Source organism: Tinamus guttatus, unplaced genomic scaffold (genome assembly GCF_059628265.1).
Source record: "Tinamus guttatus ecotype Peru unplaced genomic scaffold, ASM5962826v1 Tinamus_guttatus_pri_ptg000180l, whole genome shotgun sequence".
Lineage (NCBI taxonomy): Eukaryota > Metazoa > Chordata > Aves > Tinamiformes > Tinamidae > Tinamus > Tinamus guttatus.
This window is the reverse complement of record NW_028288714.1, coordinates 3,285,189-3,303,969: the sequence shown is the minus strand read 5'-3', so window position 1 is coordinate 3,303,969 and position 18,781 is coordinate 3,285,189. Positions and strand designations below refer to the sequence as shown.

Here is an 18,781-nt window from a genome sequence, read left to right as displayed (position 1 = left end):
TAAATTTAATTAGGGATATGCCCAATTTTTAAAATGGGTTAAAGATATTTTCTGAATTCCTTTAAAGGCTAAGTAATTACATGGTCAGTAATCTGAAGAAGAATGTAAGCAGGAACGAGTCTGTGATAAGAACAATAAAAAAGCAGTGATTGCTCCAAAGAACAAAGCTGAAGCAGACTTCACAACGAACAAAATAATGAGTGGCTTTGATTAGAAACAAGACACAGCAATTTGTCATAAAATAATGCAGACGATGAAAAAATATGAACTAGATCCTAATACAAATTCTAAAGAAGTAAAAAATGGAAACACCATCTAACAAGGTTCAGCAATTCACAAATCTCAAAATGATACTGCAACACATGTGAATCCCAAATAGATCTGTACACCAGAAACTCAGAGGACTCCTTTTATTAAAATTAAGACCCAAGGAGATGGCCTTGTGAGTAAAAACTAACATGACTGGAAATCCGGCTGAGCTAAAGAGAGATGGCAGAGACTTCGCTTGGTTGATCTGTCACTTTTTCAAACATGAATCCAAAAGACACTAAGATCTGAAGACCTATTTTTCACTGCCCAATATATTATAGAGTTGTTTGGATACAAATAAATATATAAAAGCTAAGTGTGTTTAAAGCAGGAGTATTTGCATTCAGTAATGTTTTTTTACGATTATCACAGAATTGAGCAACGGAACTGAGAAACAGAAGCAAAATTTGTGCCAGAAAGAATGGCACGCTTTGTTTACTAGTATCCTTATACACTTGTAGACGATGTATGTGTGTAAAATACAGTGTATATGTTTATGTGACTGTTTGTATATGTGAGATTTAAAGATAATTCATTGGAAATTTGTCACTGTGTAGCTACTAAAGTATGCCAGTAAATCTGTCTCCCTAGGTCTCCATAGAGCTTATTTAGAAACTGGAACAGGAGCCAAGACAGCTTCCAAAGGATTTATCAGCTCAGAGGACAGCTGGTGCTGTGTTTAGGGGAGAACCTACTAATGAAGGGGCTCCAGGATGAAAACTGCATTTCGCAATTTCATCTTCCAGCACATGAGATTTTTCTATAAGGAAGGGAAGTCAACTTTTTCAGTGCAGACAGAATCTTCTAGGCATCAACATGAATTACTTCCCCCATTACATGTCACCGTTTCACTTTCCACAGAATTGAAAGTCAATTTCCTTGAACTTTTCTCATGTAGCAGATGTATTATGTGGTTGGATGGAGTATAAATTATTGAAAAAAATCAGACCAATTTAGTGACAATACTTTTCACATAAGAAAAAAAAAGCTGCTAGAAAGCTATTATATGCTAGGGTTGCTTACAGATAGTACTATACACAATAGTATAGCTGTAGCTTGCTAACACGCAATAACCTGATCGTTTTGTTGACAGGCTATTTTCTTTGCAGATGCAATTCAAATTAGCAACTTCTCTTCTTTATATTTACTTAAACAACATATATTAAGAAAACTTAGAAAATCAAACCTAAAATCACCTTTTTCCTTTGTACATGCTCCATGAAAAGATGACTGACAAACCCTCATTAACTTACATTCATCATGTTTCACAGGAAAAGTAACAGAGTGGGCTGCTTGAATTTTTCTGTATTGATTCAAGGTTGTTGTCCATAACAGTTAAGCAGATTCAATCTACCCTTCCAAGAAACTAGAGTGTTCTCTGAGCAGTATTGGTCCATACCAATATTTTTCATTATTCAACTGTAAAACTTCTCAGAAAGCTTCCTTTGTAGGCATTCTGGGGCTGTATCCCACTGCGGGTATCAACTCAAACAAGCTGCACTTGTGGGTAGGGGGGGAAACACAACTGTCCTGTGGCTGATGGTGGCACACACAAGTTTAGAAGGTTTCAAATAATCACTTGAGTTATTATTTTGATAAGGAGATGTTGTGCATAGTTTTGTATCAAGTTACAATCACAAAAGGGTTTATAAAAGTTGCATGGTCTAGCAAAGATTATGTTCATCTTCATTTCTTGGGAAATGTTTTGACTTTTTCTTTTTGTTAAGTATTAGTCATAATGATTTTAGCATTCTGTTTTACGATTTTATTTACACTGTATCCACAAATTCACTCTTGCAGCTGTTTCTCATGTGATTATTTCTAGTAGTTTCATTGTGGCTGTCTATGTGAATAAGGCTTATTGTTGTGGTATACCATGAGAGTCTGTAAACACGCAAAAATTATAAAGGGACAGGAAACTGAAATCCTTCAAATCATTTCTTTTGTTTCACAACATGTATTTTCTTTAAAGACTGTTCTTCAGCTATCTAAAATGGCTTTGAAAAGTTAATGTAAATCAGTGGAAGCAGTTTTTTAAGTCAAATAGGACAATAACAAGCAGTTCAAATATCTGCCAAACCTTAAGCCCATAAGAGTTTGCAATTATGCAGCTAATAAAAATAAATATTGTATAGATTATTTTATTATTGGGCTTTATTTATGACAGTATAACTAGCATAATTATTATATGTGACAGCCAAATGAACTGGCGAGGAAGAAAACACACTAACCATTAACAAGGCTATTATTTTGGACTATGTATTATACTGGCAAAACGAGCGCCTAAATACAATACTGTAATGGATACTGGATAAGCACATAATAGACAAAAAATCTGGTTCCTTTTTCTTGTAAACATCATACAATGAAAATTGCTCACTTTTGCCAGCAAAGATCTTTGCTGCATGAGTTACTCTGCCATGGAAATAAGATCTATGAGCTTTTGGACCCGCATCACTGTGCACACTGCTTGATCACTTCAGCTGAACAGAGCTCACATCACATTGTTTTTTGGCACAAGTTTTGGAATTTATGTATAAACTTACTTAGAAACCAGGAACATTTATCCAAATTCTTAGTTTTTCAAGAATTTATCTACCAAGAAATGGAAGCTATGCCAAAGTAGGTGAATAAACAGCCAAGGCAATAACAGAGTTGTTTGTTGTTGCAAATGAAGTTTTGAATTACTTTTATACGCTGGGGGAGTACTGGCCATGTTTTCCACGACATTCTTAGCTTAAGGCAGGTGGGGAGTTACAAACATTAACACTGATAGTGAACACAACTAGTTTGTGAAATAAGGGCTGTAGTCACCTAATAACAAATACTGCACCAGGAATATTGAATAATACAATTGCCAGAATTATTCTGTAGCTTTAAGGGAAACTTCCTGGACACCATGAAGAAAAACTTCCATCTGCGATATGAAATCTAAGAATGACCACACAGTCTGGCTTAGTCGAGAATCTCCTTCACTGCTGAGCAGAACAACCCTCTTCTGAAGGCGGCAATGACCTGCATGCAGCTATCATGTCCCACTGTACACATTCAAGCTGCTGCTGGTGGTCATGACATGACATGAGCCCTTTCATAAAAGGACACTGCAACACTGGACAGCAGTTTAATGAATGCTGTGATAATAATATATTAATTATACCATTAAGCTCTAATTGTTTAAAGATGCGAGTTAGTAACATTGTTGCAAAACTTTATATATCCATTTCTTTTCCATGTAGCTTCAATTACCTCTGTTTAACCCAAATTAAATTGGCTTTAGTCAAAAACTAACTAACATAAAACAAATTCAGAGTAGCTACTCAAAGTTTTGCAACAATTTCTTATCAAAGACAAACATGTGTTGTACACCATTCAAAACAGAACAGAATTAAGTGGAATTCTGCTCAGTTCTATAAAGGTTGTTACTAATAGTCATGGGTAAATTCTTATAACTAACACTGAAGGACTACTACCCTGAAGCCTGAATTACTCAAAGAAGTGTCATAAATGTCTTACGAGTCAGTGGAAAAAACAGGAAGTGAATTATTCTGTATTCTACTAAACTTGCACAGGAATTTATTTACATAGATCTAAAATTTTCCCAGTTGAAATCTGGCCAGGGTAGGAGGGGAGCAGAATTAACACGTTCTTTTTTTAAGCAGAGGTAGTGTTAACTGGCGAGGAGCAGAAGCTCTATTTATGCAGTGCATCAGTGTAGAGTAAGGAGGATTCATTGGTTATAATGATCCTAGAATATTTCCACTAATCAATAGAAATGATATTTGGAGGTTAAAAAAAAGAGAGAGAGCGAGAGAAACCCTGATCTTATCAATCCAGATAAGTTTCTATTGGCAAGGTTAAGAGCCAGGCTTAAAGAAACTAGTGACATCATTCCGTGAAGCAGGTATGCATGTAATTTTATGAACTACAGTTACAGGCTGCCAGTACTTTACTTTGAAACTTCCACTAAATTTTACTGTTCTTCACTATGTGATATACACAGTTTTCCATGTATAACAGATTTTTTTTTTGGTATTTCCATTTATGAGCAACTGAGACAAACATATAAACATGGTCTTTTTTTACAAGCAGAATGGAAGGAAACAACAAAGAAACTTAGGATGTATCTGCTCAGTGGAAATATATATTTCATCTTGTACTAAATACTCTGTTAGGGTTTTCTGAAATTAGGATGAATAAGATTTTGTAGATCTGGAGACAATGTCTAATTAAAAAATGGCTTCAGTCTGCCTGTGGATTTAACATTTAGTGAGTACTCCCTTATTTTCTCTCTTTTTTTTTAAACTTAGTCCAACCGCATCATCTGTTATGATTTGGTATCATTCTCAGATCTTTCCCTAATTGAATGGATTTGAAGACCAGAATATTATGATATTACAATCACCTAGCTTATACCTCAATAATAAAAGCTAAAAAATTTTGTAAATGAGCTCTGCTTTGCGTCTATAATGTGAGAGCGATTTAAAGTCCTGAGTCCAGATAAAATATTTAATCTTAAAACAGAATACAGTTGATATGAGTGTAGCAAGCTCTTAGGGAAATCACACCAAACGAGTCGTCTTGTTGTTAAAAGAAAATGATCTAATGCTTATTCAAAATCAGTATAATTTCACCTGCCAGTTACAAGTTCTCACTTTGTTTGCATCTGATAGATTAAAAGCCATTTGATATTTGAAATCTTCTTCCTTGAAAAGCCTGGTACGTTATGATCAGGGCTTTGTGTAAGCTAAACAGATGCTTCTTCAGACTCTCATTGCGAAGCAGATTTTCCTGGCCTTTTCAATTTGTCAACTATCTGTTTAAAACTTAATACAATTATTTCAATAATAGTTTGGTGAATGACACATATAATAACAGCAACTATGCTGTCATTATCACTTCTTAATATTCCTTTGCTTCTAAATCCAAGTTGGACTATAACCATGAATCTTTTAGAGCTCTTCATAACCGCACTACAATGCTTTTTATGGTGTGACTTACATTCTTTTTTCTTGGATACATTTGCGCTCATCATGATTAAACCAAGCACTTCAGGAAATTCTGTCTCCTCCAAAATCCAGGCTCTACTTCGGAATTAATGTCATCCTATAAATATTTACTATCCCTTCAATTTCTTTACATTTACAAATTTATTAGTAATGATTTAATGTTTTCTTGACTTAAGTTAATGAAGGCAATGAACAGGACTGGAGTAAAACCAGATCCTTATTATACTTTGCTGAACAGGTCTCTATTCAATGACGATTTCGAAGGTATAATTAATTACTTCTGAGATTTTAATTTTGTTTTTAATTCATGTAAGTATATTTTGTTGGTTTCATACAATACTAGGTTAACTAGAATGTTATACAGCATTATGCCTTCAGAAAAGCTTAAAATCTACATCGTTACCTTTGGCCGAATGAAATGCTAACGAAACTAAACAACAGGTATAAATTCCATCAAACCCTGCTGACTGATACTACAAAGTCTTTAATTCTTACATGTGATTCCCACATCTGACTTTGGAGGATTTGGCCAGAGATTCTTGGCAAGTTACTTTAGTTTACTTAGTTGGTCCTGAAAGTTCAAAGGTTTTTACCTTTATCTTTTATTACTTAGCATCCCTCCTAGGTAAAGACTGAATAAAGCACATGTCATTAGATCCATACATTATAATTGCATCACCCTGATGCCTAGTAAGTAAAAAACATGCCTACTGTATGCCACTATTCTGAAATGGGCAATATTTCAAAGTAGTAGGGAAGTTACGCCACTGTTAAGATATTCACTTTGATGATCTTGACTTTTCTCTAAAAAAAAAAAAAATCAATTTTCTTTAGGCAGTGAGCCAATTTTTTTTTCATTCATATACTTAACTTCAATTATTCATCTTCATGGTGCTATGCCAGCTGCTAATTTACTATTTCTGCTTTTCAACTTCCACATATTTTTTCGTTTGTTTTATATAAATTTTAATGTCTGTTTCCATTTTCTGCCTTAAATTGAATGTATTATTGCTGGAAAAAACAAAACAAAAGAAAAACTTTGATAGTTGTGGAAATGTTGTCTTTGGGGTATCTTGTCTACTGTTCCTAAATAAGCTTCCATTTACCTTTTTTTTTTTCTCCCCTATATATCCTTTACCTATAAAGGTGTCCTTCAGGATTTTTTTTCAGTTTTGGAACACTGTCCCATTTCCAGCAAAGCTGCATTATAAAATATATACATATAGAAAGTGTTTGCTTATGACAAGTTTGGTTAGGTTTTGCCATTTTATACTTAAGTAGCTATTAATTCAGGAGACTGTTCATCTTTTTGTCAGAACTGGGACTAACATTAAAGCGCTTTGATAACACGATCTTATTTTAGAAAACAGTCATATATTTTTCATAGAAAATGTAAGGCATTTTTACTTATGGGAGATTGAGATCTGAACATTCTAGGCACTACACTACAGATTTGGGACGGGTAAAGCTGATCCTAGAATAGCTCATTCTGAACACTCCAGATAAAAGTTTACATAGCTGCTCGTCCATTTATGTATTCCAACAATGTATGAATCCCACCAGTTTTCAATTTTCTCATTTACCACCTGGAACAGTGACTCACAAACATGTCAAGTCTTGGTTTTGTGATCAAAAACTCTACAATTAAAAAGGTCTCTCTAATGTGCCTCGCTGGTTTTCCTTTCTGACCACTCTGTCTTTCCTGAAGAGAGCATGAACAGCAAAACAAACACTGAAGTTGTGACAAACACCTCACTAAAGTCTAATCATGGCTCACACATTTGAATAAACAAATCTTGAGAGTCAGCCTGCAAAGAACTTGTAATTTGGCAAGATCCTTCACCTTCATATTTCCTTCAGTGTAAATCACACATTTGGGTATTCGGACTTTTTATTCTCCAGTTTTATGAAAGAATTTCCTCAACTATTTGAAACCTTATTGGTTACAGATGCACTTGTGAAGCATCCAAAACCAACAGGCCTCTTCTGTGGGAGGTATTTCTGCAGAACACAGCCTCAGCTACAATGAGCCCATGCAGTGTTTTTTAAGTACCACCTGGAACCACATTTCAGCCTTGTTTTGGGGCATTCAGTTGCACCATCCGCCAGCAGTGAGATGTGCACAGGTCAGAAAAAGTATTTACACAAAAGTCTACAGTACTTTAAATAGACAATAGTGCTACACAATAGTTTAGAATCATAACTAACTAAATAAATGTGTGTAGACTCTAGTGGTCTGAAATGCTACAAGCATTTATAGACTGAACCTATGGCTCTGTAACCACGGAGTTCAGCAGCATCACTGCTTAATTTCTCAGACAAAATTATCACTAAAGAAAAATATCTATAAACATATAAATAAATTTTTATAATTAAAAATATCTGTACACATAAGTGCACAATCACAACTTGACTTACGCATGGAAACTATGTGCTTACACTGCTTATAAGAGAGGCAAGGCCAGACCTTAAGACGAAGCCTGACCAGCCTGTAGGCTCGGAACTACTAACCGGGGCAGCAGACGAGACTTCCCAAACCCGCGCACTTCGCAGGTGGCACCTAACACTCACTTGACCTCTCGCAAGGCTCCTCGCCACACTGCACGCCGCACGCGCGTACTAAACACGCACCGGCACGACCAGCGCTCGCCGCTGCTCCCCCGCGGGGGCCGGGGCGAGGCCCGGACCGCGACCGTTGGCCCGGGCCGCCCCCCCACGCGCGGCCGCGCCACGGGCGGCGCCTCGCAAACGGCGGACGCTGCCCGGCAGGGGCGGGAGCTTCCGGCTCCCTCCCCCAGAGCCGCCTGGCCAATGAGGGCGGGGCTCCGCCGCCGGGCAGGTAACCGAGGGCCAATCAGGAGCCCCGCCCGGTGTGTGCGCGCGCGGCGGGGACAGGTTGGGGGCGGGGCGTGGCCGTGCCCGGCCGCGCGGGCTGCCCGCGGGGGAGGGGCCACCTGGCGGGCGCGGCGCGAGGGGCGCCGCCTGCGACACCAGCGCCCTCCCCCCGCAACGGCCCCAACGGCCCCAACGGCCGCCCGGGGGGGCACGGAGCTGGGCCGCGGAGCCGGGCCCGAAGGCAGCGCGGGCGGCCATGGCGCTGGCGGCCGCCGAGACTCGGAAGTTCACGCGGGCGCTGAGCAAGCCGGGCACGGCGGCGGAGCTGCGGCAGAGCGTCTCCGAGGTGGTGCGCGGCTCCGTGCTCCTGGTGAGGCCCCGCGGCGTCTCGCGGCCTGCGGGTTGGCGATGGGGGATGGGCAGAGTCCCGAGGCGGGCAAGGGGCCTCGCCTGCCCCCGGCGCGCCCGGCGGAGGCGCTGCCGGCGGCGCCGCCATGGGATGCGGCGCGTGGCGGGCACGGATGGGCGCTCCCGGCGGCGCAGCGCCCTGGCGAGCGCTCCTGCGGCCGCCGCGGCTGCTGTCGCCGGTGCCTCCGCGAACTTGCCCCGGTCGCGGCGAGTGCTTCACGCGCGGGAGAGTTGGAGGGCGCCGGGAGGCTGCGCTGCCCCGAAGCCTCCCTCGCTGCGAGCCGCCTCCCCCGCGCGCTGTCACGGAAGAAGCGGGGTTTATGCCTGGGGGACACGCAGAGGCCTGTGTGCTGCTCGCTCCGCGTACAAAGCGGATGAGGTTGCGACTTCAGGGTCTTACTATGTGTGTAAAATTACTGCATAAAAAGTAATTTTCCATCTTACTGCTGCCTGGTCATTTTGCGGTCGAAACACGGCTTTGGTTGTTGCATGGAGAGCATCGTGCAGAGTGATGGATGAGTGCTGGCAAGCCGAGCAGGAGTGGTTTAATATGTTTCACTTGTCTGCGCTGCCGGAGCTGTGCCTGTGCTAGCGTGTGGTATGTGCACCTCCTGGCTCGCAGTTTTGCCCATTAGTTAAATTAAACTGCTGCAAGTGGATCTGTGGTGAGGTGTAGCTGTAAACTGGGGCAGAGGGACCTAGGGAGAAGTGTGTCCTTGTTTTTTGCTAGGCTGTACGCAGGGGATGAAATCTTTAACAGCCTCAGCCAGATTCTGTTAGAGCTTCTTTCTTGGGGCTCTTATTCACAATATGTATTTTTTTTTCCTTCGTAGCTTTCTTATCTCCAAGGCAAATGCTTTAGTAATCACTTCTGCTGTGTAAATAGGGAGTTTCAGTGAGGGGGTTTCTGATTTTCTGATGCTGATCTGTAATTGGCTTTTCAGTCTTGCTGGTACTAAATGTGGTCTGCTCCAACTTTTCCCTGCTGCTCATCAGGACATATAGTCCTGTGCTGTCATAGTTCTGTGTAGTGGGAGTAACTGTAATTTAAGGAAAAATAACCTGTCTTTATGGTCTGTAATTAAATTATTGGTTCAAGGACTATGTAATAGAAGACTTAACACAAATGGCTCAGGGACCACCTGAAAAAGGACGTCTTTCTGCCAGACACTGATGCATATACATGCACATTACTGTACATTACCTTCTACAGGGATCAGGTCTTTTGGGAGAACAGCAGAAGGGTATATATATTCTAAGGAAGTGGGCCACAGGTAAATGTTTATTTTGAAATAATCATCAACACCCTGCCTCCCAAAACAGTGCTTTTAATTTGCTTATAACAGATCTCATTGAGATGAGTGGGAAAATATTTATTAATCTTTAATTCATTTGATACTTGCTGATGTTCAGATATTTTTGCAAGAACAGCTTGTTTTGCAGAGTTTTTAGGAGGCAAAATAAGTGATTGTAGAAAGTGAGATAGTAGAGGATTGCCTCAGTCTTACTCTGGATATGGTCTTCCATCACTATTTTAGACATCAGAAATAGTGACTTCTTATTCACAGGGGATTTTCAATCTTTTCCATTTGCTTGATGTATAGAACAAATTTCCCGTCTCCTGCCTGTGCAGTTTGCTGAAATTGACCTTCCTCTTTCAGCTGTATTTTGCCTCTGCTGTTATGTCCCTCCTGCGATCCTAAATACTCTTCACATAATCGCTAGACTCATCTGTTCCTCTTCCCACACTGTTTAAGTCATGTAATAAGAGGATGGTGGTCTTGGGGGTTCCTTTATTCATAAGCTAGCTAGGTTCCTCCTCTGCATCTGCTGTAGCTCTTCCATCAAGCGCTGTGACATTTGGGAGGAAATTGTACTTTTCCTCTTTTTGTAAAGGAGGAATTTAAGTGGGGATAGCATTTTTCTCTACTACAACAGATTTTTAAAAAAGATTTAAGTCTGTGATTCCCACCCTTCTTCTGAGCTGTTGTTGTTTCTAAGCTTTATTATCTGAAAAAATTCTTAAGCAGATATGAACACAGCATTCTTACCAGTTTTGTAATAGTTGTAGAATAGGTTAATAAGATATCTTTCCTGAGAGAAAAGAAAACACACTTTTCCCCTGAACTGCTTCTCAAAAACTCTTTGATGAAGCACCTTCCAGGATTTGTTCTTTGAGTTCAGATGTTGGCAAAATGTCTTGCTTCAAACATTCTTCAGCATTGGTAACTAATGTGATCTTACCGTCCCCACTTGCTTGTGAGCGATTACTGAAGCTTTCCAGTACCAGAGAAGATACTGAAACTGTTGTCCATTGTCTCGTCTTGAAGTGCAGAATGTGGAGATGGGAAGCAATTAGCTTAAGCTAGCAGTTGTTGGTGATGATTTGTTCAGATAAGCCAGATTGCTTGAGAGTGCACACCTCTGCATCAAAGGTGATGCAAACCACCCAGTCTTTATTAACAGCAGGAGAGAGAGGTGAACTGCAAATACCTCTGAAGTTGTGTAGATTCTCCAACTTGTTTTTGTGGCTGGTGTTTTATCAGTTCCATCTGTTTTTACCATCAACACTACAGCCGGTCTTCTTTGGTATACTTAAGACAAATGTGTTTCACATCTTTCAAATAGGTTAATTAGATAGCATTTTATAAAACATGCCTTGTCTTTTCTGGATTGTGAATGTTTCTAGGATGATAATCATCAAAAGGGTTGAAAATAGCATGCTGTTAGGATATTGCAATATATCTTAAGTTTTCATATGGTCCTTCAGTGGAACAGAAGTCAGATTTTCAGCTGACTGAAGGAATAAGTTCTTATCAGTTTAATAAGTAGCCTTGATGAGTAGTTAAAGAAGAAAAAATCGTACTAAGCAGCTGTTATTAGTCAAACTGGTTTAATTCAATTAAGCAAGCTATCCTGTCAACATTTAGCATCTCATAAGGTTCTTTCTGTTTGATTTAGTTTGCTGAACCAACAAGTGCAGTTTGGTTGGCTGAACTGAAAACTTGTTGTTTGGCAATGAGCTTCTCAAACCAATACCCAGCATGTAATACATATCTTGGTTATTTGGGTTCAGGTTTTGCTACTTTATGCATGACAATGGCTTAGAAGCGTCTTCCTATGCATTCCTGATACAGTTTTGATTTGAGCCTATTCACGTGACTTAGTGTGATGACTACGGTCACCCAAAGAAGTGGCTGAACTTGTCTCTTAAGCCAGCGGTCTTATCAAGAGCAAATTCCTATGCAGTTTGAGCACGTCCACTTGGATGTCATGTATTCTTTTGAAGTGGTGAATTATCTAACACATTTTCTTTATAGATCAGGAGGATTTCAGGAGGGATATCTGATGCTTCATCAAATAATTTCTCGTTAAGATATTATCTCAGTGACAAAATAATGTGTTCTGCATTACATAAAATTAAAGTTACACTTCAGGATAGGTAAGTAATTAAGAGAATGTTTGGCGTACCAGTTTTGCTTTTTCTACTGCTGAGCTTTGAATAGATGCCGTTAGTACGTGCACGTGTAATGAAAGGCTTTATATGAACTAAGTAAATGGGAAAAAGTGTTTCCCCTGTATTTAAAATAGCAATGCACATAAGGGACCTGATACTGGGGATATGTGAAAGCAGTGTGAAATCTGAATGATTCCCTGATCATTGTTCCCTTTTTATGATTTGGGCATATAAAGCAGGTTTGAGTATGTGAAAGAGAAGCTATTGTATGTAATACAGTCTTGGGCATTATATGTAACTGAGTCAACTTGGTAGGAATCTTAAGTTTTAAAATTCTTGCAAAAATGTAGCTTTCCAGATATTGAAGAAAGACAGTATATTGTAAAGACAACACTTGGATTTTTTAAAAAATCTTTGGTCTTCAAATTCTTTTTTTTTTTTTTCCCCTCCCTTTCGCCTTATTAAGGCTTTGGTCTGGATTTGAGGAGAATGTCAACTTTGTCTTTCTAGTCTTGGTCTTCACTTTTGGGGAATCTCAACCCGTAGAAAAATATGGTGCATCCCATGTCACAGGGTAATTCTTTTAGCATCTTGTTTTTCCAAGAGCATAGTTACTGGAAAGATTATGTAGGACTCATTCTGATTAGGTATTTCTTATGCTGATTCATTCATTCTGACTGCAGATATCCTGTGGGCATCTGCCTTGTGTGCTTTTATGGAAAGTAGCTTCTCTGTGCTGCTGAATGGAGTAGACAACTAAGTGAAGAAGATTACTATACTCTAAACAGAGGACTAACTGCTTTAAAATACCTACTTACAGTATAGCAAATATTAGATGTAGGCTGTTGCTGGATTTGGCGTTCAGTCTACCCCCAGCAGTAGCTCTCATGCAGCACAGAATAGCACAGCATAACTTCTTTTTCATCTCTTTCCTACTCATGCCCCTTAAAGGTAAAGCAGGATCGCATACTTGAATCTTGATAGAAGTAGAACTCATCACACCTGAATTTAAGCTTGTGAATTTCACAGCTATATGATTATTTTTCCCATATTGAAGATCTTATGCAATGACCTTAATACAGTGTATCCAGTTTAGTCATCTGTCTCTTGACACTATGCTATGCTCCTATGCAAATGGGAAGGGTCTGTGCTTAGGAATTTTGGGAACTAGACCTTTAAAATGAACCAGTTTCTCTGTTGGGTAGGTGTAGCTGTTGAAGTTAATTTTAAGCATAGGTGGCTATTTGTCACTTGTATGTGCATAGCTTGTGTTGGGTTTAAGTAAACATCACATAAGTCCAAGTAGATGCAAACTCAATCACTGAACCCGATATTTGCATTTATGAAGTAGCTTTAAGATTCTGCCAGGCTAATGCATGTGTGCTTCACAAATAATGAAGAAAAATTATTGCTAGCTCAATGAAGCAAGTTAGGGGAATTCTATTTTTCCAAACATTGGGAAACCTGGCATTTGTCCTCTGAGAAATGTATTTTCTATATTGCTTTTATTTAAGATTTTTTTTTCAGTCTGTCAGTCTATTCTGACTAAATGAGGAAAAAATGATACAATGTGACTTTTTTTTTTCTCTCCTTCAGCAGCAGTATGCTGGAAAAGTCTCCTCTGGCAATAATTCTAGGGGAAAAAAAAAAGAAATAAGAAGCCTAGATATGGAAAAATATGGGACACTAAAGCAATAAAGCTGTTCAGTTTCCTAAAAGGCACCTCTCTCTTGTAAGCCTGTTTAAAATTTTCAGAGACAAACGGGTTTGTGGATAAGCACTATTAAATACAAGTTGAGATCAATAGTGTCTCTTGAAGATTCTAAGGGACATATTTGTTGATATAGTGGGAGTATCAAGTGACCTCAAACAGAGATAATTAAAAATGTGAAGTACACTTCTTTATTTTTCCAAGCCTTAAAGAATTAAGTTGGCAAGAGCAAAGCTGAGGTGGAATAATGCTGATTAAAGCTGAATAAAACTACAAGAATTCAGGAAGGGCTATAACGTAGATACATCTTTGTAAATAATCCTTGTCTGTTGCTTTGGGACTCAGTTGTAGCTATTGATTATATTTTACAAATATAAAGTTAATCTCTGAACAAAGTGTGACTACATGTTATAGTCAGAGTATATCATGCTTTTATAGTATTTAGTATCAAAACACTTAAATATTTGGTTATATCAAGACAGAATACAACACATTGCTGTTTATATGGTATCACAAGTGGAGGATATTGATTTTCGGAGCCTGGAATTCAGTGTGCATAACTTCTGTGGATGTTTAATTTGGTTTCACTTTGCACATCCAGGACCTCAGCTGTCTTTGAATACTTTAATTTTGAAGTTTTAAAAGGTATGAGATCTTTGTACCTTACTGGTTATGCAAGGCATAGGTTCTCTTCATCAGCTGGCAGGAATAAGAAAAACAGGATTTCTTCAGAAAGAGTTTAGTAGGAGAGGAAAAGTTTAATGTGATAGCTCTTGGTGTCATTTTAACAGGCTTTTGAAGAAATTAAAAGGCAAATGGAAATGCTAGCACTGTAGGCTTAACATTTTGAAAGAGGCTTTGTTTTGAAGTATGCAAAAGTTACTCATCTATACCCTAGTTTGTTGGCATTGCCAGTGCTACTTCCTACTGTTGTTCTAATACTTGGGTCTCTTCCCTTCGGTGTTTTAAGAAGCATTGCTCTTTGCCAGAGCCCTGCTGTGGACAGGGTAAGACGTTAAGTCCAAAAGTCACCTGATGGTCATCTAGCCTGTTCCTCATTTGCCCCTAGTACAGAGATGATTATAAGTGGTATTTCAGTCCTATTTCTGCCAGGCTTATTTGCAACCTCTTTTGCCCTGACACTAATTCGCATGCAGCTGAATGTCATCTGATTTAGGAGGTGCTTTAGCTGAAAAGTAGTAGTAGTATCTTTTCTTTTAAGGACATTGAAGTAAACTTCATTCTTATTGTTTTGCAATCCAAGAGGGACTGAGTTTAAATTTGTAACAGAACCCAATCTTTAGTAAGTTTCAAAAGGCTGCTCAAAAGAGAGGGCACACAGCGGAATTATTTGAGGGATGCAATTCTAGTTTCCTGGAGAAATTGGCTTGGGAGTTTTGCTTGCCAAGCTTGTTATGACTTTAGAGCTATTTGTCTGGTGTTGTATGTGGCCTCATATGGCCCAACAGTGTTATATATAAATTTGTTTCCATTTATAGCATAAAGCATGATTCAGTAAGCTTTTATTCCCATGAAATAAGAAGTTTCCAATAAGGAGAAAAAAAAAAAAAAGATAAATCTTGCAGTCTGCTATCTGGGTAGGTCATAAGACTGCTTAGTAAAGTTCAAGGGTCAATACTTTTAGCGTAATATTGGCAGATAATGGTCTAGGAAGTTGGAATATGTTCCTGTCTGAACTAGTAATGGGGAGGAAAAAGACTTGAATTTTGTGAATATAGAAGAATTAAAAGTATAAAAAGATGCATGTACCCCAAAATTCTGAGCTCTTCCCTGAACACAGTAGGGTTGCTCAAAACTGGATTTTAAATGTGGGGTTTGTTTTTATTACTGTGCTTTTATTTATTCTAGTATGGCTTCATAAGTATTACTGAAAATAATTATAATTAGTGACTTATTCTGTAGCTTTCTAATAAACTTATGTTGTGTTTAGTGTTTTGGAGCCCAGAATCATCACTTAAACTTCAGAAAACTGAAAGCTATGTGACCACTAGATGGAGTACCATGAGCATATTTCAATACCCGAAATCTTACATTATGTCTTGAGATAGGTGTACTGTGTCTGACAGTCACTATTTTAGGTTTATTTGCTCAGTTTAGACTGTCTTGGACAAGTTTCTAAAGTTCTATTATGTACAGATTAATTATATATTTGAGTTAAGCTTAAATTTCTGGTGCATGCTTTATTGACAACTCCCAGTGTTTATCTTTGGATGAAAATGTATTGTTGTGGAGAACTAATTTGTGAGAAAATTGACTTTTTTCAGCTCCCAGCTATGAGCTATATGATATTTAATTGGTGGGATTTTGAGTTTGTGTACATATGTAACATGTATGTGTAAGATTAAAATCTTTGGAACAATCTTTCTTGGGTTGCATCAGTAATGCTGCCTTCCCACTTATCTAAGTTAATGAAGAGTGTTTTGGTTATTAGCCCTCATTCCCTTGTTTGACATTAAAAGAAACTTGTGACATTAGCTAGCTATGACTGCTTCCTTAGGAAAACTAAATCTTGCTCCAGTTTTTGTAGGAGAACTTTTGTTTTCACTTTTGATGTTAGGGACATCTCATACAATTGATATACTGGGTCTGGTCTTCAATCTGTGACCATGCTGTTGAAGTGTAGTCAGCATTGCTGGTATTAAAGTAGTGTTTCCTTCTGTTTGAGAGTTTCTGCTTAAGGCCTTGCTGTGTATGCAGATTCTCTTAATTGCATGGGAATCCAAGCATGCTGTTCTCAACACAGCTATTCAGCATGTTTTTGTAGCTCTTAAAATAGGACCTACGTGCTTAAATACTGCCCGAATTATGTTCTCTTGCAGATACAGGCCTGGGTCATTATGAAATGCTTTGCTTGATGATGGTGCTATCCATATTGTTTTAGAGTAACATCTTCCACTGGAAGGGCTCCACAGTTCTGCTCTGTTTTCTCTCAACTGTTAAGTCCTATCTAGTTACCTCTTATAAATTCTCCTCTGTTACTGTGGGTTTTGTAGGGGCTGCTGCAGATTTAAAATCAACCCAAATATTTTTTTTCCCCAAAACTTCTACCTTTGTAAGTGACAACTGATATGAAACTGAACCATACAAAGAGTGGTTACAACTGTCTGTGCTCTAGCATGCACATTTGCTTTGTACCCCTATGATTCTGCTTGCCAGAATTCAGTCGTGTTTGTCACAGAATTGCCTAGTATGTCGGTCTGAAGTCCTTCAGCTTCCATGTGGAAAGTGATTCTTAAGCAGTTACTGCAGTCAGAGGAGGGCTGGTCGTTAGGCCGTAAGCAATTATTGAACAATATTGTTCAACAGGTCCACACAGTTTCTTTTTGGTACAGTACAGGTCCAGTAGAACAAAGAAACAAGGAGAAACTTGTTTCTCTCCCATATAAGCCATGCAGTCTGGTTTAGGGATGTGATATTTGCAGTCATATGTTTCCAGAGATGTCTTTGTTCTAGCTTAGTAAATAGAGCAGAGCACAGTGGTCCATAGTGTTTTTTTTAAGAGGATAGGATAGACAGGAGAAGGTACAGAGACATAACTATGGAAGATTCATGATTACGAATGTGCACTTCAGAACAGCCTTCATGCCAAATTTTCACCTTTCCGCTCATCCTATCTCTTTCTTACTATTTGCATATAAAACTGCCTTAACACAATTTTTATTACTTACAGAATGTGCAATGTACTAACTTAACATTGCTAACTGCTGCCTTTGAGAATACGGAACTAGAAGGAACTACTTGGATCACTGTCAAATATTGATTTTTATTTTTATTCATTTATTTTAACTGATGTATCTGCATGCCGCTATATGCTATATTTAGGTTAGAAATGGAAGTGTACTGAGATGCATTAACAAGCTGGATGCTAGGTAAAAGTGCTAATACATCTTGAATATTTATCTAAAACTCACTATATCATCTAAGCATTTCCTTGAGATAACTTAATTTGCTTGAAGGGAAAAACTGTTATTCATATCATAAATCTGTTTATTCTTTCCCTTCATTCTTCACTCCTTTTCATTTGGCTTGATCTAACTGCATTGCAACATCTGTGTGCTTGTAAATTCACTCTTTCACCCAGTTTTACGAGTGAGTAAGAATGTGTCTAGTGAGAACCGTGTTGATAACATAAATTGTTGTGCCCTTATATACTCAGCACACACCTAGTAGTGCTATCATCTGTATGTTTTTTGATCTCATTTAACGTGAATTTTGATTGATACTGAGTTTTACGAATTGAGAAGAAACCATCATTTTGTGTATTAAAAATATTTATGTTAAAATAAATAAATAAATAAAAGACTTTTAGGGTTTTTCTTTCAGAAAATAGAATAAGCATGCAAGAAGCTAAATACACCAGATCATTCTGACCAATTTGTAACTTGGAATTAAGGAGACTGACAGCTTAAAAGCCATCACCACATGCAAATACACTTCCATAATGTGTCTGTATAATCCAGCAGAAACACTGAAATAATTCTGTTGAAATATTGGCTGGAGGCAGGCTGTAGCCAACCATCTTTTCAGGTCTGTGCAATTTTTTTAATAGCCTTAGACAATCATTTAACTGTTCTATTTTTCTGCTTGCTTACTTCTAAAGGAAGTCCTTTTCTGTATCTGAAGTATTTGTCATGGAATGGCACTCTAGAAAGTGCATTTTCAATACTCCAAGTATAATCATCATTCTCATTAAGATTTTTTTAATTTTTATGCATGCCCTTTTGAAAAATTTAGCTCAGGTTTTTAGAAGTTTTGGTGAGTAGGGTGACATAAAATAAATAAACGCAGCTGTTTTTTATGGTGGATTAGGTCTGCAGAAATATGAAACTTACTGAACTCTTGTCAAGATCAATGCTACCATAGTGTGGACTGGGATAGTTACTTTTACAAGTTCCTGGCCTTTACATGTAGTTGCGGTTACAAAAGATTTTAAAAATTTATATAACCTTTCTTTTTTGAGTCACAGATGCTAGTATAGTCTGTAGAACAGAATCCTGTAGTGATAAATTGCATTAATTCGGAAGGGATCCATTA

At 38.4% G+C, this 18,781-nt stretch overlaps 1 protein-coding gene across 2 annotated transcripts in view; it reads left to right on the top strand.

The window, feature by feature from the left end:
- Window positions 1-8,342: 8,342 nt before the first annotated feature.
- The window catches only part of DOCK9 (dedicator of cytokinesis 9), a 115,819-nt gene continuing 105,380 nt past the window's right edge, over window positions 8,343-18,781 (top strand). For both annotated transcript variants that reach the window (XM_088523339.1, XM_088523334.1), the window contains exon 1: window positions 8,343-8,520. In XM_088523339.1, coding sequence (XP_088379465.1) covers window positions 8,407-8,520 — 114 coding nt within the window. In that variant the 5' untranslated portion in view covers window positions 8,343-8,406. The remainder of the gene's footprint in view (window positions 8,521-18,781) is intronic.